The sequence below is a fragment of the Mesoplodon mirus genome (genome assembly GCF_964341445.2).
Source record: "Mesoplodon mirus genome assembly, chromosome: 3".
NCBI lineage: Eukaryota > Metazoa > Chordata > Mammalia > Artiodactyla > Ziphiidae > Mesoplodon > Mesoplodon mirus.
In genome coordinates, this window is record NC_138978.1 from 144,044,434 (window position 1) to 144,071,672 (window position 27,239).

General features: G+C 37.8%; 1 protein-coding gene across 2 annotated transcripts in view; it reads left to right on the top strand.

Annotated features, from left to right (window-relative positions):
* Nucleotides 1-27,239, top strand: part of INTS7 (integrator complex subunit 7) — a 96,736-nt gene that overhangs the window by 58,542 nt on the left and 10,955 nt on the right. For both annotated transcript variants that reach the window (XM_082612722.1, XM_082612723.1), the window contains 5 exons: nucleotides 7,111-7,305; nucleotides 8,100-8,203; nucleotides 9,249-9,317; nucleotides 19,437-19,569; nucleotides 25,192-25,290. In XM_082612722.1, coding sequence (XP_082468848.1) covers nucleotides 7,111-7,305; nucleotides 8,100-8,203; nucleotides 9,249-9,317; nucleotides 19,437-19,569; nucleotides 25,192-25,290 — 600 coding nt within the window. The remainder of the gene's footprint in view (nucleotides 1-7,110; nucleotides 7,306-8,099; nucleotides 8,204-9,248; nucleotides 9,318-19,436; nucleotides 19,570-25,191; nucleotides 25,291-27,239) is intronic.

Here is a 27,239-nt window from a genome sequence, read left to right on the forward strand (position 1 = left end):
GGCATCCTTGTCTTGTTCCTCATCTTAGAGGAAATGCTTTCAGCTTTCCACCATTGAGTGGAGAACAAGCTGTGGGCTTGTCATATATGACTTTTATTATGCTTAGGTATATTCCCTCTGTACCCACTTTGTGGAGAGTTTTTATCATAAATGGATGTTGAGTTATGTCAAAAAGCCTTTTCTGGATCTGTTGAGATGATCATATGGTTTTTATTCTTCAGTTTGTTAATATGGTGTATAACATTGATTTTTGAACCATTCTTGTGTCCCTGGCATAAACCTCACCTGATCATGGTGTATGATCCTCTTAATGTATTGTTGGATTCAGTTTGCTAATATTTTATTGAGGATTTTTGCATCTGTGTTCATCAGTGGTATTGGCCTGTAATTTTCTTTTTTTGTGGTATCTTTGTCTGGTTCTGGTATCAGGTGGTGCCAGCCTCATAGAATGAGTTCAGAAGCATTCCTTCCTCTGCCGTTTGGAATAATTTGAGAAGGATAGGTGTTAATTCTTTTCAAAATGTTTGGTAAAATTCACCTGTGAAGTTATCTGGTGCTGGACTTTTGTTTGTTGGCAGTTTTTTAAATTACTTATTCAGTTGCATTACTGGTAATAGGTCTGTTCTTATTTTCTATTTCTTCCTGATTCAGTCTTGGGCAATTGTACATTTCTAGGAATTTGTCAATTTCTTCTAGGTTGTCCCTTTTATTGTTGTATAATTGTTCATAGGAATCTCGTATGATCCTTTATATTTCTGTGGTGTGGGTTGTAACTTCTTTTTCATTTCTTATTTTATTGATTTGGGCCTTTCTTTTTTCTCTTGATGAGTCTGGTGAAAGGTTTGTCAATTTTGTTTATATTTTCAGAGAACCAGCCATTAGTTTCATTGATCTTTTCCATTGTTTTTTTAGTCTCTATTTCATTTATTTCTGCTCTGATCTTTTCCTTCTATGATTTCTTTTGTGTGTGCCTTTTAAGAGTGGAGTCTCTATTTCCCACAGCCCTCTGACTCCCCCCCAAAATAAACCCTGCTGGCCTTCAAAGCCAAGCTTCTAGGGGCTCCCAGCTGGGAAGCCCAGTCCCGGCTGGGACTCAAAGCCCTTGCTTTTTGAGGAGAACCTTTGCAGTTTGTAATTAGCCTCCCATTTGTTGGTCACCAACCTGGGATATGGATCTTGACTATACCATATTTCCACCCCTCCTACCCATCTCTCTGTGGTTCCTTCTTTACATCTCTAGCTGTAGAAGTTCTTTTCTGCTAGTCTTCGGGTCACTTTCATTGATATTTGCTCTGTAAATAGTTGTAATTTTGATGTGCCTGTGGGAGATGAGCTCAGGGTCCTTCTACTCTGCTATCTTTGTCTCTCCCTCACAATATAGTCATCATGCTGTGCATTACATCCCCATAACTCATTTTTTTAATAACTGTACTTTTTGACCCCATTCACCCATTTCATGCACTTCCCTACCCCCACCTCTGGCAACCATTTGGCTGTTCTCTGTATCTATGAGCTTGGGTTTTGTTTTTGTTTTTAGATTCCACATATAAGTGAGATCATTCAGTAATTGTCTTTCTCTGTCTGACTTATTTCACTTACCATAATACCGTCTAGATCCATTTGTGTTGTTACAGATGGCAAGATTTTATTCTTTTTTATGGCTGAATAATACTCCATTTTGTGTATATATACCACATTTTCTTTATTTATGTATCAGTGGACATTTAGATTGTTTCCATATCTTGGCTATTGTAAATAGTGCTGCAGTGAATATGGAGGTGCAGGTATCTTCTTGAGTTAGTATTATTGTTTTCTTCAGATAAATACCCAGAAGTGGAATTGCAGAACCATATGGTAGTTCTGTTTTTAATTTTTGAGGGACTTCCATACTGTTTTCCATAGTGGCTGCACCAATTTACATTTCTACCAGCAGTGCACCAGGATTCCCTTTTTTCCACATCCTTGCCAACACTTGTTATTTCTTGTTTTTTTGATAATAGCCATTATAACAGGTGTGAGTTGAATTTTGTGCTTGTGGTTTTGATTTGCATTTCCCTGATGATTAGTGATGTTGAGCCTATAGGCCATCTGTATGTCTTTGGAAAAATTCCTATTCAGATCTCTGCTCATTTTTTAATTGGATTATTTGTTGTTGTTGTTTTATTATTGACTTGTATGAGGTTTTTTTTTTTTTTTTTTTTTTTTTTTTTTGCGGTACGTGGGCCTCTCACCGTTGTGGCCTCTCCCGTTGCAGAGCACAGGCTCTGGACGGGAAGGCTCAGTGGCCATGGCTCACGGGCCTAGCCGCTCAGAGGCATGTGGCATCTTCCCGGACCGGGACAAGAACCCATGTCCCCTGCATCGGCAGGTGGACTCTCAACCACTGCACCACGAGGGAAGCCCCTTATATGAGTTTTTTAATGTATTTTAGATATTAACCCCTTACTAGATACATGATTTTCAAATATTTTCTCCCATTCATTAGGTTGCCTTTTTATTTTGGATGTTCTAGATACCAATCTTTTGTAGGTTATATGAGTTGCAAATATTATCTTCTGATTTGTGGCTTTTTATCACTTTAAGAAATGTTTTCCCTTCAAGTCACTACCTTTACCTTTCTCTGTAGAAGTCACTTTTGATTTCTAAAACTGTAGATTAGTCTTGCCTTGTTTTTCATTATTATTTAAGGAATCATGCAGTATTATGCTTTTGATTTTAGCTTCTTTGCTCAGCTTTATATTCGTGTGATATATTCATGCTTTTTGTTGCATATTGCAGTAGTTTGTTCATTTTCATTTCATTGCGATATTCTTTTGGATAACTGTTATAACAATCTGTTTATCCATTTTATTTTTGAGAAACATTTGAGTTATTTCCAGGTTGGGGCTATTTAGAATAATTTGACTATGAACTTTCTTATGCACATCTTTTGATATAGGTGTGCATATCTTCTGGATGGTAGTGCTGTGTTATAGGATATACTAAGTTCGGCTCTAATAAATACTACCAAAAAGTTGCCTATGGTGGTTTCCAGTTTATACTACTATCAGTATAAATGCCTTTTGGGGTTCATAATACTTCTGGGATATAAGGCTTGATGACTTTGATCAGTTATGGAACATTTGGCCTTTATCTCTTCAGCCAGTGCTTCTGTCCCTTTCTTCCTCATTTGGGACATAGTGCACCCATGTTAATTCTTTTTACCATGACTCATATATCTTTTATGTTCTCTTCTTCATTTTCCACCTTTTTATCTCTCCACACTTAACTCTAAATATTTTCTTCTGACCTATCTTCCATTTCCATAATTCTCAGTTACCTTGTGTCTAATCAGCATGTCAAACTCATTCATTAAGTTCTTAATTTCATTTATTGTGTTTTTCCAGTTCCAGAATTTCCATTTGGTTTTTTTTTTTGCGGTACGCGGGCCTCTCACTGCTGTGGCCTCTTCCGCCGCAGAGCACAGGCTCTGGACACTCAGGCCCAGCGGCCATGGCCCACGGGCCCAGCCGCTCCATGGCATGTGGGATCCTCCCGGACCAGGGCACGAACCCGCGTCCCCTGCACCGGCAGGCGTACCCTCAACCACTGCACCACCAGGGAAGCCCCTCCATTTGGTTATTTTATATTCTGTAGTTCTTCTCCAGGACTCTCTATCTTGTCATTTAAGTTCTTTAACATATTGATTGTAGTTATCTTGAAATTCACATATGATAGTCTGTTATCTGGATCTGTTGTGGTTTGTGTCTTTGACCTTTTTTCCCCCTTTTGGTTTGAGGAATTTTGTCTTTGTTGTATACTCAGTTATTCTTTTAGTTAGTTTTGGACAGTGTGTGTGAAAAATTACAATGATTATGTCATCCTTGCTTTTGGCAGACAGTTAGGCTAAGGGCAGGTTACCCTAATCCAGCCAAGGATTGAACTGATTCAGAGCTAAGCTTCAGTCCTTGGAAGAGCCAGTATATTTTTGGTTCTCCTCACTCCTAGGGTATAGCCCTTTGAAGTTACAGCCAAAAGCCTGAAGTGTTTTCCACAGCCCTCTTAGTCTTATGAGACTGCTGAAAGCTCTGCTCAGCTTCTCAGACTCCTAGGAGCAGCTTTCAAATTAGCAAATATCACCAGATGTCAGTCTTATCTTCTTGGATTGCCCATCTCTCCATGATTGTGGCTCCTTGTTGCCTTAGTAGCTCTTCAGTGCTTTTAGATAGATGTTCATAATATTTTACTCAGTTTTCCATTTGTTCTTAGCAGGAGATCTGGTTTTAAACAATTTAGTCTACTATTGCTTTAATCTTGGCTTATTCTTTCAAAAACTGAGCTTGTATTAAGTGAAATAATCCAGTTACAAGAAGACAAATATTATATGATTCCACTTAAATGAAAGTGGTCAGATTCATAAAAACAGAAAGTAGGGTGGTGGTTACTAGGGACTTAAAGTCCATTGTTTGCACTGTGGTTCACTCTTGGTTGTCACATGTTCTTTACCACAATATATATAAGTATTTTTAATTGAGTTTATTAAGTAGCTTTCCTTTCAGCCACATTGGTTTTTTTTAGCTGCTCCATATAGAAAATAGAATATGTACCACAAGTTAGAAATTCAGTGAAGTAGCATTATATGTGTGTTTAACACAGATTTACCTCTGTATGTTTAGACTTTTAAAAAAATCAAGAAAGAAAGAACAAGAATGAGGGAAAATAGCTATTTAAATAATGGGGACACAAAATAGCAGTTTAAATAGTGGGGACAGTTCTTCTCAATTAGCTTGTACCCCCGGGGCTCTGAGTTTGCTGGTCCTTCACCTATGTTAAATTTACTGGAAGTAGTTCCTTCCTGAGGAATTTTCAGGGATAATTTTGACTATATACAATTTTTGCTTTACCTGCTGACCTTAGAACCCACTTCTGTTTTAAGCTTTAGCCCCCATGTAAAGAAGAGTAAATAATATCCCTTTTATTTCTCATTGGCATTGTTCATAGCACTATAGTCTAAATTTTATTTTTATATGTTTTCTGTCTCTCATGGACGATATTACCTTTTTAAAGTCTTTGATTGACCTTTATCACAAGTTTATCTTTTCTGTGTTCTTTTTGAACATGCATACTATATCTAACATTGTTTTCCTTCAGTATAACATGATTTAAGATGCACAGTCACTTTCAAAGTTACCATCTTATATCATCAAATATTTCTTGTTAGTCAGAAATAAATTCAGAGTAGCAGTAAATCTTTTTCATTATAACTACATCTTGCTTTGCTTTCAGTTTTGTAATGCATGTTAGGACAATATTGCAAATTCTTTTTTGTCTGGTAAGATGGTCTACACTGTATATAACTGTATATATATCATATATACCCACTTGTATCCCTGACCCTTCTAAAGCTATTGACAAGCAGTAAATAAAAAATAGCAAGTAGCAGCTTAAGGGGCAGAGGAAGGAGGAATTTGTCTTCCTATAAGAGCAAATCAAATCTCCAAGAAATTAAAAACAATTGAAATAGTCTCTTTAATATCCCTAATCTGTGCTGTTTCATGATTAGAACAAAACATCCCAAAAGTTTGAAAACCACAGAATGCAATATATTGATTACAGTTATTACCTCTAGCTTATATAATTTTATATCGGTGTAACTTAGCAATTTGAGAGGGATACTAGAGCGAGTATATGTTCTTATAAAGGATACAGGAAGTGGTGAACTATTTCCTAGAGTAAAATATGAATTCCACCAAATAATGAAACTATCATTTGACACTTAAAACTAGAGAGAACTACACTAAGGTCAATACTTGGTCAGATGGATAATATTGTAACTTAATTCTAGAACCTCAAGTCACACACCAGGCTCTCCTGCTAAAAGGATAGTGTGAAATACTATCTAAGAACGGCATCAGCATGTTTTAAGCGAGTCATGTCAGGGAAGAAAGTTAATTTCATTACGCCTCCATTTATTGTTATGTTAGCATATTTTTAGTACGCCTTTTGTTGAAAGCACCATGCTAGGTTCTCCACTAGGACAGTTGATAAATAGTTAAATGTTGTCTTAGTTCTCTGCCCACGCTGGCTTGACTTATATTCTTTGCTCCCTTTACCTAGCTAATGCTACTTTTTGCTATTCAAGACTTATCCCTGACACCGCTCCATTCTCACTGAAACTTACTTGTGTGTTATAACCTATTCCTTGGTGGCCTCTCTGTGCATTCTCAAGTGTCTAATGAGACATTCTTTTTAAAATTAATCTGGGCTAGTTATGGAAGAAAGCAGCCATGAGGCAAAATGCTTTTTTGTTTGTTTGTTCTTGTTATTGTTGTTGAAACTGCCTTTTTACTGCATTTAAAATATAATCCGGGGGGCTTCCCTGGTGGCACAGTGGTTGAGAGTCTGCCTGCCGATGCAGGGGACACGGGTTCGTGCCCTGGTCTGGAAAGATACCACATGCCGCGGAGCGGCTAGGCCCGTGAGCCATGGCCGCTGAGCCTGCGCGTCAGTAGCCTGTGCTCCGCAACGGGAGAGGCCACAGCAGTGAGAGGCCCATGTACTGCAAAAAAAAATATATATATATATATATATATATAATCCGGAACCTTGCCTCTGGTCTGAAGGCCCCACGTGGTCTGGCTGGCTCTTGCCTCACCTCTGCCAGCACCGTGCTTTTTTAACAGTGACGGTCTAACAGTATATTTCTCCTGCCCTCACCTTTCTTTTCTCCCCCCCTAACTTTTAAAAATTCTGTTTAATGATTCCAGCATGCGAATTTCAGGTTAGGAAGGTAGGAAGGTGGTAAGGGAATCTGGGGGGAATAGTAATGTCTGTGAAGCATCCCTCATATGATATCTTACAAATGACGGTCTAGTTAACCCATGTCTTGTGGGGTCTTTGCAAATGTAGGAAGTAAGGAACCTGAGTGTTGATGGAACATAGTTTTTCAGAGTTGATGCTAATGACAATAAGTTTTTCTTTCTAATATTACATCCTCCCCTAATAATGTAGGTGTTTATCCATCATCATTAGAACTGCTGCTCTTTTGCAGACTCTGACAGATACTTTGTCCTTCAGCATCTTCCTTTTTTGCTTACCTTGTATTAAATATAGCTTGTTTTTATTCCCCAGGCTGCCAGTACACCACTGAATCCTTTAAGTTTTCAGTGTGAATTTGTAAAGCTCAGGATTGACCTTCTCCAAGCCTTCTCTCAACTTATCTGTACTTGTAGTAGCCTCAAGACAAGCCCGCCACCTGCAATTGCCACAACAATTGCCATGACCTTAGGGAATGACCTCCAGCGGTGCGGTCGCATCTCCAATCAGGTATGTCTTAACTTTATTTTCAGTGCAGTTTTTATTTACACTTTAGAGGTTTTTGAGGTTAGTTGTGAGATGAAAAATTCTGAAACTTAAAAATCAGCGGTTTGGGCTTCCCTGGTGGCGCAGTGGTTGAGAGTCCGCCTGCCGATGCAGGGGACACGGGTTCGTGCCCCGATCCCGGAGGATCCCACATGCCGCGGAGCGGCTGGGCCCGCGAGCCATGGCCGCGGAGCCTGTGTGTCCGGAGCCTGTGCTCCGCAACGGGAGAGGCCACAGCAGTGAGAGGCCCGCGTACAGCAAAAAAAAAAAAAAAAAAAAAAAAAAAATCAGCGGTTTGACTCAGAGGCAACATCAAATACTTCTAAACTCATCTGTCTTGCGGAAAACAGGCTGAAGTCTTATTAAAATGACAGAGTGATTGATGATATCTCACTAGTTGCTACATATTTATATAAAGAAAAAGGACATACATTTTAAAGAAACTTTGAGATGTTTATAACTATATTATTTATTTTAGTGAAACTTTGAAGAAGCTAAAAATGCAGTGTTTTTTGTTTCTGTACATTATGTGTAAATTATAATCTTGTACACATTTGTAGTTTCATTTGCCATCTTTGTTAATTTTCTTTAATAGGGTTTATAAAAATGAATGAATTGAAAATGAAAAAGAGTTGAAATATTTTTTCATTTTTTTTTGTTTGAGGATTGTTTTCTTATGTTTTGACTTTTGTGTTGTTTATACGACACAAAAGCATATTTGTTTATTTAGCATAATTTATATTTTTCCTTCTTTATAGATGAAACTGTCCATGGAAGAATTCCGAAGCCTTGCTTCCCGATATGGGGATCTTTATCAGGCATCTTTTGATGCTGATTCCGCAACTTTGAGGAATGTAGAACTGTATCCTAAACTTGCCCGATATTTCTTATTCTTTGGAAGTATTCTTTTAAATGTAGAATAAATATTTCAGATATGCTTAACTAAAATATTCATATACATTAGATAAGCCTACAGATTTACCATAAATAATAATTTCTCTTTTGAAACCTAGTATGAGCAGTATAATTTAACTTTTTTACTTCAACCAGGCTTTTTAAAAAGTGGTGACTCAGTGGTGGTCTTTTTCTACCTCTGGGAAGAGCATCCAAAACCCAGGTCCAAGCAGTGTTGAATACTTTGTGCTCGCTTGAGCTACAATGGACAACACAAAATATTTTTCCACCAGAGAACCATTTTCTGTCTTGCTTCACCTATCTTTTATTCACAGCTAACAACCCTAGTTCCCATCACCTTTATTAATGATATATTCAGTCGTTTCAGTCATCACTTATGTTCCCTAAGCCCCCTTTAAGTTCTCCGTATTTTCTTATTAGCAGCTTCAGATCCTTTTTGAAAGGAGGAAAGAGATAAATTGCTTTTAAGTTGCAAGACCTATAAATCAGTAATTCCTGGCATTTTGGTTTAGTGATTGAAAACCTGATGAATGCTATGGACCCTCTCCCCTAAAAAAATGCATATATGCACATATCCCCCAAAATTTGCATACCATTTCAGGAGAGTTAACAGATCCCTTGAGCCCCAGCCTAGGAACCTCCAGGGTAATCACTCTACAGACCCTTAGTGTGGTGGTTGTTTTAAACTTTCATCAGTGAAACCCCTATATCCAAGATAGATAAAAAAGTTTCTGTGATTGAATCACAGAGCCTGTTGCTTGGTTCCTCCTTCCAACATTAACCTCTGAAGTACTCTTCCTGGAACTATCACAGACAACATATATCCCTTAAAAAGAAAAAAATAGAGCCACAGACTATTTGAGTCAATAACATGTGGTTACCTTCACTAAGAATATGATTTTCATCTTGCCTTATTTAATATTCAAATAATATAAAGTCTATAGTACATTTCTCTATTATCATGTATAATGTATAACCTTAACATAATGCAGACAGCAGCAGAGCTGTTTACTGATATCTCACGCAATAGAAGCCCTGATTTTGGATCCAGAATCAGCAAGGTATTTAAATAGTTTATATTACAGAACACTTTCAAATATGTTATCTTACCTAATCATCACAACATTGTTTTGGAAGAGGTTTTATAGAGGAAGAAACAAAGAGGAAGAACTTCTCTAGCATTTGCCTAAGGTCATATAGCTAATGACAATCCTAGATTTTCTGTCTCCATTGTTTACTTACCTCCTGTGTCCTGTTTTCTAAATAATTAGGAAGAAGTTCTTTGAATTTGAACGCTTTCTTCTGGTATATTATAACTAAATTTTGGTGTAAAAAATTGAGTTAATAGTATAATTAAGCTTGAACTTGAAATTTTAATTCTTTGTTTTCCCAAACAAAAAGATATTCCTCTTTTTGCTTTATTAAAATTCTTCTCCATTCTCTAATTAACTGATTAATTGTTCAAAATATTTTTATTGAAGAATGGTCCATTATTTTTTCCCACTATAGTATTCTGTTTTAGAACATGCATTTTCAACTGTATAATGTATTTCCAATCTAGTAAGGCCTGTGATTCCAAGATCAGCTTCCTCAAAGAGAACATAATCAACAGAGCATTTTAAATTTCTCTATCCTGAACCATTGACTCACCATTTTTTTCCAAGGCAGTACCAAAATCCTTTCCTTCTGTTTTAAAGTGCTATCTACTCTCAGACTAGGCCACTTAGCTATTTTTTTTTTAACTCATCTGATTCATTTTAATATTTCGATGACATACTAATTTTTACTTATTTTTCCATTTATCCTTCTTTGAACTATGTTCATTTTCCCCTTAGACTTCCAGTGTTTTTGTTTTGTTTTGATTTTTTAAGCTTCTCCCTTTTAAATTTCAAAATGTTCTCTAACCTCCATATTTTCCACAGTCTTTACCAGTTAATTGATACTTCCAGGCTCACGCCATTTCTGATTATGCCATACTCATTTTACCTCATAGCACACAAATGTCATTGTACTGTTGGTTGACATAAGAGAAATTAGTATTTTTCTTGATTGATTTTTTTAACACATTGTCAGCAGAGATGGGGTGAAGGGAGTTATCTAGCCAGCTCTCAAATCCTACTCTCACTGTCACCCTCTCCACTTCCTACCACCTTTCTTCACTCTTCTCCATCCCGTTTTATCCCCTAAACCCACTCCCCTAGCCTTTGCCCTTCCTAGCAATGAAAAATTGGAAAAGAAAGATTGTACCTTGAAGGAGGGCTCTCTGGGTTTCAGTCATACTGGTGTACAACTGCAAAGCGTAGATTCCTTCTGAAACTTCTCTTCTTGATACTATATATTTTGTGCCTTTCATATAAAGAAGGACCTGCTGCTAAAAAGAGCCTCAAGAGAGTGAAGCATGACATTGATAAAATTCACTATAGTTTTTACAAAAATCTGTGTATATCTTTCATAGCCTAGAAGGTTTTTGGGGAGAAGAGACCTTGTCTCATCCAACTTCGTATCTCTAGCAGCTAACATTGTGCTTGAGCCAGTATCAGTAAGTGTGGGATACGTTGGGATTTATGTTTATAATTATAAATGTTATTATCTAGCTCATACCAACTTTTTAGGATTATTAAGAAAAAATATTTTGAGATGCTTGTCCTTTACATTTTTCTATTCTAGCTTTGCACTTAACCTTTATTTTTACTGCCTAAAATATAATGGAATGGCTTCTGGTCATGAAGCCATTCAAGTATGGGACTTTTCCTTCTATTGTGAACAACTAGAAACCTGGATAAAATATGCAAGTTTAAATATAAGTTTAGCTGTTTTCAGACATTGGACAACAGGGAGACCAGGAATGTAATCCCTCAGGGAAGGGACATAAATAAGGTAAACTTTACACTAGTCCTTGCTTTCCTCTGCCTGGAGGCACTTTTTAGACTGCCTTTCAGGGAGGAGTAACCAAAGTAAAACATGGTGGTCTTGCTTAGTTGAAGAGATAGATGTCAGGGTTCAAAGAACAGAGGAAGCTACAATTTGCAGGCCAAGTACAGTGGTGGAGGAAGCTTTCCAGAGGAAGACTGCTATGAATCTTTAGCTGAATGCTAAGCTGTACATATATAAGGTGAAATCCCACAAGGCCAGGCAAAAAACAGATACTAGGGAGGGAATAATTACCAGGAAGCTGTAAACTGAACAGTTCCCAGAGCTTATGCAGAGCTGAGAAATGTTTGAGTTCCAACCGGCCAAACTGTAGAAACCTAATTGAACACTCAAGGCATTCAGAAGAGACACAAGAAGGGTCACACCACCTTAGTAATCAAGCTAAACTAGCCCTAAAGTGAAGACTAGTCTAGACCTGTCCTAACGAAGCTTAAGTAATCCTTCAAAGAGTCAGGATTATGACAGGTAATGGCTGTCCACCAATACAAAATCTTAACATTCTTTGAAGACAACAAAATCCAAAAACTCAAATGTATAAGGTCCACAATTTTAGCATCCAATCAAAAATTACTGGTCATGAGAAGAAGCTGGAAGATGTGACAAATAACCAAGAGAAAATTCAGCCAATTAGACAAAAGACTCACAAATGACAGATGATGGAATTAACAGACTTGGACTTTAAAATAGTATTTTAGTACTATTAGTATTTTCAAAATTTTAAAGGTAGAAGATAATGAACAAATTTAAAGGTGTAAAAAGAAAATGGAACTTCTAGAGCATAAAAATGAAATATCTTGATTTTGCCTTTATTTTTGAAAGATAGTTTTGATGAACATAGAATTCAAGGTTGATTAGGTTGGGTTTAACAATAGGTTAAATACAGCGAAAGAAAAGATTAGTGAACTTAAAGACATAGCAATAGAAATTATCCGAATTGGACAGTGAAAGAAAAAAGACTGAAAAACTGAACAAAGTTAAAATTGCCAGTGAGACAGTGTCATTTCTACTACTATGCATGTAACTGGAAATCTTAGAAGGAGGGGAACAAGGGACAGAAAAATATTTTAAGTGGCTGAAAAATGTTCATGTTTAATTAAAAATATAAACCCACAAATCCAAGAAGCTTAATGAACCCAGAGTGGCATAAACATAAAGAAAATCACAAGGCACACATTATAATCAAATTGCTGAAAACCAGTAATAAAGAAAAATATAAAGCAGTCAAAGAAAAAAGACTATGTAGAAGGGAATAAAAATAAGAATTTTTTACTAATTCTTATCAGAAATAATGCAAACCAGAAGACAGGTGAAGCAACATCTTTAAAGTCCTGAAAGAAAAAACAAAGTTAACCTAGTATTCTATATTCAGTAAAAATACCCTTGAATAATTAAGACTAAATAAAGACATTTTCAGACAAAATCTGAGAAAATTTGTTACCAGCAGACCTAGACCTGTACTATAAGAAATGTTAAAGGAAGTTCTTCAGGCTGAAGAAAAATTATTTGAGATTAAATTCAGATCTACAAAGAAGAACACTAGGAATGGTAAATATGTGAGTAAATAAAAAAGACTTTCCTCATTTTTTACTTTTTTAAAAAAATATTGCCCATTTAGAAAAAAATAACAATGCATTTGGGAGTTTATTACACGTAGAAGTAAAATGTGTGATGTGAGACAAATGACAGGGGTGGGGGTTGGAATTAATACAGTAGTAAGATTCTTACATTTTACATCAAGTATATATTATTTGAAGATAAGTTGTGGTAATGGAGGATGAATAAACTCTAGAGCAACCACTAGAAAATAAATAAGCCAATAGAGGAGGTAAAATGGAATACTTTAAAAAAAAAACCTCAGTTAATCCAAAAGAGGGCAGGGGAAGAGAAGGGAAAAAAAAAACAGTGAACAGATGAAAAAAGTAGAAAACAAATCACAAAATGGTAGATTTATACCCAGTCATAAGTTATTACAATAAATGTAGATAGTCTTACTCTAAGTAAAGAGATTATCATACAGCTAAAAAAGCAAAACCCAACTATAAGCTTACCACAAGTAACCCACTTTATTATTTATTTATTTATTTATATCTCATCTTAATTCATAGGTTTATTATGAGGTTTTGTGGGCTGCTTATTTTTTTATTTTTTTAACATATTTATTGGAGTATAATTGCTTTACAATGTTGTGTTAGTTTCTGCTGTTTAAAAAAGTGAATCAGCCATATGTATACATATATCCCCATATCACCTTCCTCTTGTGTCTCCCTCCCACCCTCCCTATCCCACCCCTCCAGGTGGTCACAAAGCACTGAGCTGATCTCCCTACTATACTGCTGCTTCCCACTAGCTATCTGTTTTATATTTGGTAGTGTATATATGTCAATGCTACTCTCTTACCTCCTCCCAGCTTACCCTTCCCCCTCCCCATGTCCTCAAGTCCATTCTCTTTGTCTGCGTCTTTATTCCTGTCCTGTCCCTAGGTTCATCAGAACCATTTTTTTTTAGATTCCATATATATGTGTTAGCATACGGTATTTGTTTTTCTCTTTCTGACTTATTTCACTCTGTATGACAGCCTCTAGGTCCATCCACCTCACTACAAATAACTCAATTTCGTTTCTTTTTATGGCTGAGTAATATTCCATTGTATATATGTGCCACATCTTCTTTGTCCATTCATCTGTCGATGGACATTTAGGTTGCTTCCAGGTCCTGGCTATTGTAAATAGTGCTGCAGTGAACACTGGAGTACATGTGTCCTTTTGAATTATGGTTTTCTCAGGGTATATGCCCAGTAGTGGGATTGCTGGGTCATATGGTAGTTCTATTTTTAGTTTTTTAGGAACCTCCATGTTGTTCTCCATAGTGGCTCTATCAATTTACATTCCCACCAACAGTGCAAGAGGGTTCCCTTTTCTCCCTACCCTCTCCAGCATTTATTGTTTGTAGATTTTTTGATGATGGCCATTCTGACTGGTGTGTGGTGATACCTCCTTGTGGTTTTTTTTTTTTTAAGTATTAATCATTTGCTTTTTTTATTATTATTTTTATTTATACAGCAGGTTCTTATTAGTCATCAATTTTCTACACATCAATGTATACATGTCAACCCCAATCGCCCAATTCAACACATCACCATCCCCACCCCCCGGGGTTTTCCCCCCTTGGTGTCCATACGTTTGTTCTCTACATCTATGTCTCAACTTCTGCCCTTCAAACCGGTTCATCTGTACCATTTTTCTAGGTTCCACATACATGTGTTAATATACGATATTTGTTTTTCTCTTTCTGACTTACTTCACTTTGTATGACAGTCTCTAGATCCATCCATGTCTTAACAAATGACTCAATTTCGTTCCTTTTTATGGGTGAGTAATATTCCATTGTATATATGTACCACAACTTCATTATCCATTCATCTGTCGATGGGTGTTTAGGTTGCTTCCATGACCTGGCTATTGTAAATAGTGCTGCAGTGAACATTGGGGTGCATGTGTCTTTTTGAATTCTGGTTTTCTCTGGGTATACCCAGTAGTCCTCCTTGTGGTTTTGATTTGCATTTCTCTAATGATTAGTGATGTTGAACATCCTTTCATGTGTTTATTGGCAATCTGTGTATCTTCTTTGGAGAATTGTCTATTTAGGTCTTCTGCCCATTTTTGGATTGGGTTGTTTGTTTTTTTGATATTGAGCTGCGGGAGCTGCTTGTATATTTTGGAGATAATCCTTTGTCAGTTGTTTCATTTGCAAATATTTTCTCCCATTCTGAGGGTTGTCTTTTTTGTCTTGTTTATGGTTTCCTTTGCTGTGCAAAAGCTTTTAAGTTTCATTAGGTCTCATTTGGTTTTTTTTTGTTTTTACTCTAGGGGGTGGGTCAAAAAGGATTACTCTAGGGGGTGGGTCAGAAAGGATCTTGCTGTGATTTATGTCATAGAGTGTTCTGCCTATGTTTTCCTCTAAGAGTTTTATAGTGTCTGGCCTTACATTTAGGTCTTTAATCCATTTTGAGTTTATTTTTGTGTATGATGTTAGGAAGTGTTCTAATTTCAGTCTTTTATATGTAGCTGTCCAGTTTTCCCAGCACCACTTACTGAATAGGCTGTCTTTTCTCCATTGTATATTCCTGCCTTCTTTATCAAAGATACGGTGACCATTTGTGTGAACCTACTTTAAATACAAAGATACAAATATATTAAAAGTAAACAAAAGGATGGAAAAGGAACCCTAAAAACTGGCATGACAGTATCATACAAAGTGGACTTCAGGACAAAGACTTGATAAAGAGCTACATTTTACCATAATAGGGGATCAATTCATCAAGAAGACATAATTCTTTTTTTTTTTTTTTTTTTTTTTTGCGGTACACGGGCCTCTCACTGTTGTGGCCTCTCCCGTTGCGGAGCACAGGCTCCGGACGCACAGGCTCAGCGGCCATGGCTCACGGGCCTAGCCACTCTGCAGCACGTGGGATCTTCCCAGACCAGGGCACGAACCCGTATCCCCTGCAGCAGGCGGATTTTCAACCACTGCGCCACCAGGAGAGCCCAAGAAGACATAATTCTAAACATTTAAATACTTAGTGACAGATCTTCCAAATATACGAAGCAAAAACTGACAACTGAAAGGAGAAATAAATCCACAAATTATGGTTGGAGTTTCTAACACTCCCCTCTGAATAATTACTAGAACAACTTGCAGAAGATTTCTTAGGATATAGAGGACTTGAATAACACTACCAGCCAACTTGACCTAATTGACCTGTGTGCCCTACCAACAGCAGCATACACATTCTTTCCAAGTGCACTTGGAAAATTTACCAAAGTAAACCATATGCTGGGCTACAAAACAATTCTTAGTAAATGTAAAAGCATTGAAACTACATAGAATATGTTATCTGATAGAATTAAATTAGAAAATCATCTCTGGAAAATCCCTAAATGTTTAGGAATTAAACAAGACTTCTAAACATTCCAATTGGTCAAAAAGTCACAAGGGAAATTAGAAAGTAAGTTAGACTGAATGAAAATGAGAACACGACATATCAAAACTTGTGTGATGCAGTTAAAACAGAGCTCTTAGAGGGAAATTTATAACTTTAAATGCATACATACACACACAAAAGAAGGTTTAAAAGTAATAACATTAGTTTCTATCGTATTAAAGCAAGAAAAAGAGCAAATTAAACTCAAAGTAATTAGAAGGAAAGAAATAGTAAAGATGAGAATGCTAATCAGTGAATTATAAATAAACAGTAGAGAAAGTCAATGAAACCAAAAGCTGGCTCTTTGAAAAGATCAATAAAGTTGATAAAACTAGCTATTCTGAACAAGGAAATAAGAGAACATAAATTACCAATATTAGAAATGAAATAAGAGTACCATCATAAATCCCATAGATAGTAAAAGCATATTAAAGGAATAAATAACTTTTTGCCAATAAATGTGATAGTTGAGGTGAACAGGAAAAATTCAAATATTCTACATAGACTTAAAAATCTTTAACAAAACATGTACAAATTGAACCTAACAAAACTCTAAAGGATAATACATTAAAACCAAGTAGGGTTTATTCTGGAAATTCTAGGTTTGATATTAGAAAAACAATCAGTGTAATTCACCATATTGTAATATAAAGGAAAAACTAAAGTCGAGGACTTGCTAAGGATTTCAAGACTTAGTATAAAGCTCCAGTAATTAAGACAATGTGATATGGGCTTGAGGGTAGAATGGAGAGACCAAAATAGTTACATAGGAGTATTACTTGATTTTTGACAAAGATAACAATCTGTTTTTTCAACAGATTGTGCTGGAACACGCTGTATGGGGGGAAAGAATCTTGACCTTACCTCACACCATACATAAAAATTAATTCCAAGTGTATCACAGATCAAACTGTAAAAGATAAAATTCTAAACTTTCTAGAATGCTACTTGGGAGAAAATCTTCATGACCTTGAGATCAGCAAGGATTTTTTTCAGGACACAAACAGCAGTACTGTACAGAAAAATTTGTTTAATTGGATTTAAAAATTTAAACTTCTGCTCTTTGAAAGATGCCATTAAGAAAATGAAAAGATTGGTTGCAGGGTGAAATATTCTCAAACATATTCTATCAGAATATTAAGAAAACCATTCAACTCAAGATAACCCAATTTTTAAGAATTGACAAGAGATTTGAACAGACACTTCAACAAAGAAGATATGTTAATTCCAATAAGCACATGAAAAGATGCTTAACATCATTAGGTATCAGAAAAATACAAATTAAAATCACAGTGAGATACAACTAACACCCACTAGAATAGCTAAAGTTAAAAAGCCCTTTAATACCAAATATTAGATGTGGAAGGGCTTGAATTCATACATTTTGGGGACTGCAAAATGATTCAGCCACTTTGGAACACTGTTTGGCAGTTACCATATGACCACCAGTTCTATTTCTACTTACTTAAGAGAAATGAAAACATATTTCCACAGAGACCTGTACACAGATTTTCTTAGCAGCTTTATTTGTAACAACAAAAACTGGAAAGAGCCAAATGTGTCAACAGGTGAGTGGGTAGATAAATTGTAGTATGTTCATACAGTGGAATATTACTCAGCAATATAAATGGATGGCCTGTTGAAATATGCAAAACACATTAATGACTCAAAAATGTTGTGCTATAAAGGAAACCAGACACAAAATATTATATATAGTATGATTGCTTATATCCAGTATTAGGAAACATCTTATTTACAGTGATAGAAAGCTAATCTGGTTGCTGGGGGCCACAAGTAGGGATTGACTAGGAAGGGTGCATTTTTACGATTTTGTAACTTATATCTCAATAAAGTTTATTAAAAATAAATAAAGGAATACTCCTTTTGTAGAGGGTGGAACAGTATATTCTGATTTTATGCCCTTTTATTAGCAGGTCACTTTGTCAGAGACTTTTAAATCTTTATGCTTTATTGTGTGGTATAGTTTTCCTCAAAGTCTATCACTAAATGAGGTTCAGTTCTTGTTTTAGTAGAACTTAAAATATAGTACAGAGTAGGGAACAAAGCTTTGGAGCCAGGCAGATACACATGTACATACAGCTAGGAGTACGTATGAATATAGACATGTTCTTTCATCTCCCTGAACCACATATGCATAAACTATAGGTAAGTAATCATGCCTGTCTCTTAGAGTGGTTGTAATGGTTAAATGAAAACCTATGTAAAGTACCCAGCTGAAGTACCTTGCACATAGTAGGCGTTAAAAGGATAATAAGGGAGTAATAAGAAGTGTTCACCCAACATAGTTAAGTTACCTATATTGCATTTTCAAATAGCCCTCTTGAAGTTTAGTTAGAATGCAGGAGTTTGCCACCTTTTCCCATTTAGAAATACTTTCAGAAATGTCTTTGGGTTTGAGGCAGTAGGAAAAAAAGAAATCTAGGTAAAACTTTTTCCAGCATGCTCTAAATGCTACTTCTCTGCTGAACATTCTTGCGCATTTCACCTGCTTTCTTTAGATTCATGCCATTTCTCCAGTTATGAATGCCCTCCGAACTTTCCATCTCTTCAAATCTTATCCATGCTACTTGCGTAGTGATTTTTCCAAGACCGATCTCTTCTGTGGCATTCCTCAGCTCCCTCTATATTCTGATTACTTGCATATCTTTACTGGTTATTTGGCACTTGTCTGCTGACTTTATTGATAGTTTACCTTTTCAAATGCCTTATGTCTCTTTCACCTCATGGCAGGGACAAGGTTTAATTAAACATTTTTATACTAGCTAACAACCAAAGTGATTAAGACTTGTATAATTTGAAGTCCGGTCTGGATTTGAATTCTAGTTTGTCGCTTACTAGTTCTGTGACTGAAGGCGAATTACTTAACATCTCTGAGCCTCAGTTTTCTCATCTGTGAAATGGAAGTAACAGTGCCTACTTCATTATTTCAAAGATTAAATGAGAGTGTGTGGAAAGTACCTGACACATTTTGACATTAAATTAGTTACTGTTGGGCTCCCCTGGTGGCTCAGTGGTTGAGAGTCCGCCTGCCGATGCAGGGGACACGGGTTTGTGCCCCGGTCCGGGAAGATCCCACATGCCACGGAGCAGCTAGGCCCATGAGCCATGGCCGCTGAGCCTGCACGTCTGGAGCCTGTGCTCCGCAACGGGAGAGGCCACAACAGTGAGAGGCCCGCGTACCGCAAAAAAAAAAAAAAAAATTAGTTACTATTTTGGTTGATTGATTGATATTATTTTTTGACTTCAGTTTCCAGGAATATGGATCTACAGGAGCAGCCCATGCTGATAGTGAATATGAGAGAAGAATGATGTCTGTATATAATCATGTCTTGGAGGAGGTGGAATCACTCAATCGGAAATATACCCCGGTTTCTTATATGGCAAGTCACATTTGTTTTATTGCGTTTTATTATGTGGAAGTGAGTTTTTATCTGTCTCTGGCACTTACTGTGTGTGACTTCAACACATTAACCTCTCTGTGACTGTTTCCTCTGTGCCTGTTTTTGTTTGTTTGTTTGTTTGTTTTCTTTTGCGGTACAGGGGCCTCTCACTGTTGTGGCCTCTCCCGTTGCGGAACACAGGCTCAGCGACCATGGCCCACGGGCCCAGCCGCTCCGCGGCATGTGGGATCCTCCCGCACCGGGGCACGAACCCACGTCCCCTGCATCAGCAGGCGGACTCTCAACCACTGTGCCACCAGGGAAGCCCCCCTCTGTGCCTGTTTTGTAACAGGGTTAGTACAGTACCTACATCATAGTATTGTTGTGAGGATGAAATAAGATAATCCATGAAAGCACTTAGCACATCTGTAGCTGCTACATAGTCACACTAACATGTCAAATCTGCTCTACCAGAACGCAGATAAAACTTTTATTTTTCCTTTTTTAACAATTTAACTAAAGTTGCAATTGTTCTCAACCTTGGCTACACATTAGAATCACTTCGGAAGCTATTTTTAAAGAAACATCAATATCCAGGCCCCACCCAGACCAGTTATCTTTTTTTTTTTTTTTTTTTTTTTTCCGTACGCGGGCCTCTCACTGTTGTGGCCTCTCCCGTTGCGGAGCACAGGCTCCGGATGCGCAGGCTCAGCGGCCATGGCTCACGGGCCCAGCCGCTCCGCGGCATATGGGATCCTCCCAGACCGGGGCACGAACCCGTATCCCCTGCATCGGCAGGCGGACTCTCAACCACTGCGCCACCAGGGAGGCCCAGACCAGTTATCTTTGAATCTCTGCGAGGCCCAGACATTAGGTATTTTTAAAAGCTCCCAGGTGATTCTGTCAAGCCACCAGGGTTGAAAACTATTGGCCAATTAAAATAGAAAGAACTGGGCTTATTTTCTGACTATCAGTAAATCAGTTCCTGCCAGGTGATGCTACTGCTGTCCTTTAGTACTCATGTCCACTTAGCCTACTGAATCTGCTACCTTTGGCACTGTTGAACACCTGCTGTTTATCCCCTGACTTCCCAGTCACAGGACAGACTGACACTCTCACCCAGATTTCCTCCTCTCTGTCTGGCCATTCTCCAGTGTTGTATTGAGCTCAGGTTCCTATAACAAAATAGACATAGTGGCTTAAACAACAGACATTTCTTACAATTCTAGAGGCTGGGAAGTCCAGACTCAGGGTGCCAACCAATTTGTTTTGTGGTGTGGGGTCTCTCGCTGGCTTGCCAGCTGCTGCTTTCTTCCTGTGTTCTCACATGTTGGAGAGAGAGGGGCTCTCTTCTCTCCTTCTCTTCTTATAAGGGCACTGATCCCATCACAGGGGCCGCACCCTCATGTCCTCATCTAAACTTAATGTCCTCCCAAAGACCCTCCTCCAAATATCCACACATTGGGAGTTAGGGCTTCAACATGTGAATTCAGAGACAACAGCACATTCAGTCCATAGCACTGTCTTTGGACTTTACACCCTGGAGGGTTTCTCTTGCCCTGCCTACACATTGGATACTGGTATTTCCTGTAGCTCTCTCCTGCCTCCTGCTGTTCTCATTCTGAACTCACCATTTATCAGGTGTTCTAGAAGAAACTGACAGGATGTGTCATTAAAGAGTTAAATTAGATTTTAAGGTTAGATAATTTCCTTTGCACACTGCTTTCCACGTAAGATTGTCAATACATATTTGCTGAATTGAAATGACACAGGTAGCTATTTGACACTGAGATTGGTTGCTAAGGAAGACTGTAAAGATTATCTTTGTAGGAAGTAGACATATTTATGTGAGACATTGATTAAATTATTTACATGTATTTCCTCTAAGCTCCACCCTAGGAAATTAAATAGATGCCAGATAGTACCTTGAGTTTGATAGAGTTCAATCCACTGCATCTAATGGAAAGAATGGGAATTTTCTGCCCAGTAGGTACGCAATACAGAGGGTCAAATTCTACCTCTGCCACTCAGCAGGCATGATTTTAGACAAATTTCTAATACCCTTTTCTATGATATGGAAAAATATCTACCTCATAGGGTTTTTGTGAAGTTTAAATGGAATAATGCCTAATGCCTGGCACAGTGCCTGGCCTGGCATATAAGGAGTGGTTAATAAATGTTGATTCCCTTTTCCCCCTTTCCAAATTGTATTTTATAGATTTGATACTTTCTGAACCCAAAATTCAGTTTAACAAGTATTTATTGAATCCTGTGAATAGAAAAATGACAAAGAGGCTCTTCCCTCAAGTTGTCCATAGTCTGATAAAAAAGATTTTGTAAACAAATACCATACAATATATGTGCAGTAATAGAGGTCTGCACAAAGTAGAGTTGTAGCACAAAAGAGAAAGTAATTCATGTCAAAGGATAGGGGAAATGGGGTGAGGGTGCACATCAGAGAGAAAAGGTATTTGCATATGAGTTTTTCAGGCAGATAAGGAGGTGTAGAGAACTTCAGGCAGAGAACATGTTCAAAAGCAGAGGCATGAGGACTTCCCTGGTGGCACAGTGGTTAAGAATCCACCTGCCAAAGCAGGGGACATGGGTTCGAGCCCTGGTCCAGGAAGATCCCACGTGCTGCAGAGCAACTAAGCCCCTGCGCCACAGCTACTGGGCCTGTGCTCTAGAGCCCGCGAGCTACAACTACTGAGCCTACGTTCCACAACTACTGAAGCCTGCAAACCTAGAGCCAGTGCTCTGCAACAAGAGAAGCCACTTCAATGAGAAGCCCACGTACCGCAACGAAGAGTAGCCCCCGCTCGCCACAACTAGAGAAAGCCCACGTGCAGCAACGAAGATCCAAAGCAGCCATGAAGATCCAACGCAGCCATAAATAAATAAATAAATTTATTTAAAAAAAAAAAAAAGCGGAGCATGAAATAGCATGATGTCTCCTGGGAACAGTGTGTTATTGCTGCAGCATAATGTGCAGGCTCGGGACTAGAGAGGTCGGTGGAGACCAGATGACAAAAGTCTTTTAACACAGTCTTAAGGAGTTTGGACTTTATCCCATAGACAATAGGGGCACTCTTTAGGAATTTTAAATGGGTGTGGGAGAGAAGTGGTTAAGCTAAGACTGTACACTATTATGTAGAAACAGAACAGATAATGGCCTGGAAGGCATGAAATTAAAGAAAAGAAGAGTGGTTACAAGACTTCTGCAGTAATCCAAGGTAGGGGCCAAATTGATAAAGTGGGAGCAAGAATGAGAAGAACAGATACATAAGAAAGATTATTCAGGTGTAATATTTTCAAGGCTTGGTTTTGGTTTTTTGTTTGTTTTTTGTTTCTTTAAATTAGATGTGAGAGGATGGAGACATAACCTCTGGGTTTCCAGCTTAGGTGACCAGGTACACAAATGGTTGATCCTTGACTGAGACAGAATACAGAGGGATAGTGGAAGAAGGTGGTTTCATTTTTAAACATGTTAAACATTGGCAGTTAGGTAACAGGTTTGGTGTCAGAAGGAGACAGGCTGGGATGCATGTAAAGTTGAGGTGTCATGAGCATATAGATTCTTAAAGTCCTGGGAGTGAAGAAAACTGCCTGTGAAGAACAAATGGACTGAGAAGACAAAAGGACTAAGGAGAGCATCAACACTGAAGGAACATACAAAGGAAGAGAATCTTAGGAAAGAAGATGGAGAAGGGAAGAATCAGAAGTGAGGGCAGGGGCCGTTAAGTGGAATTTCATGGAAAAAGAGCATTATCAGGTGCCACAGAAGTGTCAAAAAATACAAAGGCTGAAAAGTGTTCGGTTTGGCAATGAAGGGAGTATTCATGATGGGATAGTCCTCTTACCGATTTACTAATCATGATATGTGATTTCACATCTCCAGACTGGTACTTTGATAGTAATCTGCAACTAACATATGTGTTGAAGTGTGCCCAAGGGGCTAGTGGTCTCAGAGGCAGTCCTGCTTTCCCAGTGGGGAATTGCAAAATCTGCATCTATTCTTTTAAAAGGGAAAATGGTACCTTTTTGCCTGGGAACAGCCTGAGGTCACTTGTGGTCCTCTAAGTCCACCCTTTAAAGATGTTTCTCTCCTTAAATACTGTTGTGGCATCAAAGGTTGCACCACAAGTAGGATGTCCGGGCGAACGCATCTCAGATCCCTTGTTGCAAGAAGATGAATAGTGCTGTTTTAGCAGTTAAACCTGAGTAGACCCAGTGTCTCTAAATCTGTGTTGTGGTTATCTCAAGTAATAGACCTGGCATTTATATTAGGAGTCTGTCAGGCACAGAATGTTCAGTAATCTGAAACCAATGAGGAATGGATTCTTCTGGCTTTTAGCCTTAATGCCCTACTTTTTAAAAATGTTTATAGCAGAGGCACTAGGTGATACCCTGCTTGGAAGCAGGAACTTAAAAGGACAGACAGCATTGTATAGTGGAGTAGTTTTCAGCCTATGGTATTTTGGGGGCCACTGAGAGAGGAGTAGACTGAGGAGGGGATGGTAGACCAAGCAGGAATGGTTCTGGGTCACCCAAAGTTACAGGTGTTCCAGTACTGTAATTTTTTTTCTATTAAGTTTGCAAATCATTGGTGAAATAAAACAAAATCACTGAGTGACCTAGTCAGGTGACCTAGGTTCCAGTCCCAGCTTGTTCCATTAGCTGTCTGGGTGACCTGTGTCATCAGCAAAATTGAGGGTTAGACTGGGTGATCTTTAAAATATATTTGATGGTATCACAGGTGTATACTTATCTCCAAACTGATTAAGTAGTATGCATTAAATATGTCCAGGTTTTTGCATGTCAGTGGTACCTCAAGAAAGTAGTTAAAATAAAATAAATAAATAAATAAAATCTTTGAATTCTTAAATTCTGGTTCTATGACCCCTTTCACTAAGACTCAAAAGGTTCGTTAGAGTAGTTCTATTCCTCTGCAGTTAAGCTGGGATTTTCAAAACTCAGTTAAATTTGTGAAATAGATTTTAGAAAGAAGGTGTTTTATTTAAGTTTCAGTGATCTATAAAGTTGGACTATATGGTAATCTGTAATCTGAATTCCAGTAAGTTTCCACCATTGCTCTCTCTCTGGAGACTCATGGCCACATGGACAGGGAGGCCACCTGGTAGAGATGGGATGAAGAATGAGGCAGTTCCAAGCCAAGGTTCCACGGGGATTTGGACTCGAGCCTCAGATGTCAATATTTTGCTCTGATTTTTTACCGTATACATGCTTTTTATCATATTTTGTCACGTGATAGTTACTTTATATTTTAGTATCTAAAATAACTGTATATGTCTAGTAGCTCTAAGCTCTATAGAAACGCAAACTTTGCACATTGCTTGGTCTTGAAGAGTGTGGGTTTTCTCTGTCATTTTTTATTGAATATATTTCAGAATAAAGTAAAAATCTGTAATTGTCCTCCTTGACATGAGTGATTTCATAAATGTATGCAGTTCCTGAGTGTTATGTCTCCTAACCTGATTGGTGTGTACTTTTGTAGTAATTTTATGAGCGTTTGTAGTTTTTACACTTCTACCTGAAAGTAACTATTTTTGTTGATGAAATTTGGAAATTTATTTTCATTTGATTTTTCTTTTTTTTCCCCAGCATACAGCATGCCTCTGCAATGCCATCATTTCCTTGCTGAAAGTTCCTCTTTCATTTCAGAGATATTTTTTCCAGAAACTGCAGTCTACCAGCATCAAGGTAATACAGGAAGAACAATCAGGTTTAATATAGTTTAATACCTTCTTCTGAAGATTATAGGGGGCATAGCTCTGCTTCAGGATCTTACCTTTGGTTTAGACAGAACTTCTACTCTTCAGTTGTAAGCCTTTCCTCCCTTCAACAAGTGATTTGGGAGTTAAACCCTCTCCTCTCCTTTCTTTCCTCATAGTGCCAAATGAAGTGGGACAGGCATTTGGGTACCTTGAGCTCTGTCCCTGTCTTCAAGAATGAGTTGAGTGCTGTTCATCGTAGTAGCCCACAAGGATCTTGAGCTGAGTCCATGTCTGATCAAACTATTTAAACCCAACTTAGAAGGAATCAGGTCCAGTAAAATATCACCAGCCCTATCTCCAAAGCACTTTTGTCTACAAATAACAAATTTTGAGGAGCTGGGCAATGAGTAGAGTCACTATTTTAAAATATTTAAGCCACTCAAAATTCAAAAGCTATTTTGATTCAAAGAATGAAATTGTTGGGAAAGGGGGGAAATTGTCATTTGTAAGAGATTCCCTGGATTATCCCTATCAGTAAATGTCTTCAGTGCACTTTTTTTTTTTTTTTTTAAATTTTATTTTATTTTATTTTTTTGCTTTATAACAAATTTAATCAGTTATACATATACATATGTTTCCATATCCCCTCCCTTTTGCGTCTCCCTCCCACCCTCCCTATCCCACCCCTCCAGGCGGTCACAAAGTACCAAGCTGATCTCCCTGTGCTATGCGGCTGCTTCCCACTAGCTATTTACCTCACGTTTGGTAGTGTATATATGTCCATGCCGCTCTTTCACTTTGTCACAGCTTACCCTTCCCCCTCCCCATATCCTCAAGTCCATTCTCTAGTAGGTCTGTGTCTTTATTCCTGTCTTACCCCTATGTTCTTCATGACATTTTTTTTTCTTAAATTCCATATATATGTGTTAGCATACAGTATTTGTCTTTCTCTTTCTGACTTACTTCACTCTGTATGACAGACTCTAGGTCTATCCACCTCATTACAAATAGCTCAATTTCATTTCTTTTTATGGCTGAGTAATATTCCATTGTATATATGTGCCACATCTTCTTTATCCATTCATCCGATGATGGACACTTAGGTTGTTTCCATCTCCGGGCTACTGTAAATAGGGCTGCTATGAACATTTTGGTACATGTCTCTTTTTGAATTATGGTTTTCTCAGGGTATATGCCCAGTAGTGGGATTGCTGGGTCATATGGTAGTTCTATTTGTAGTTTTTTAAGGAACCTCCATACCGTTCTCCATAGCGGCTGTACCAATTCACATTCCCACCAGCAGTGCAAGAGTGTTCCCTTTTTTCCACACCCTCTCCAGCATTTATTGTTTCTAGATTTTTTGATGATGGCCATTCTGACTGGTGTGAGATGATATCTCATTGTAGTTTTGATTTGCATTTCTCTAATGAGTAAAGATGTTGAGCATCCTTTCATGTGTTTGTTGGCAGTCTGTATATCTTCTGTGGAGAAATGTCTATTTAGGTCTTCTGCCCATTTTTGGATTGGGTTGTTTGTTTTTTTGTTATTGAGCTGCATGAGCTGCTTATAAATTTTGGAGATTAATCCTTTGTCAGTTGCTTCATTTGCAAATATTTTCTCCCATTCTGAGGGTTGTCTTTTGGTCTTGTTTATGGTTTCCTTTGCTGTGCAAAAGCTTTTAAGTTTCATTAGGTCCCATGTGTTTATTTTTGTCTTTATTTCCATTTCTCTAGGAGGTGGGTCAAAAAGGATCTTGCTGTGATTTATGTCATAGAGTGTTCTGCCTATGTTTTCCTCTAAGAGTTTGATAGTGTCAGGCCTTACATTTAGGTCTTTAATCCATTTTGAGCTTATTTTTGTGTATGGTGTTAGGGAATGATCTAATCTCATACTTTTACATGTCCCTATCCAGTTTTCCCAGCACCACTTATTGAA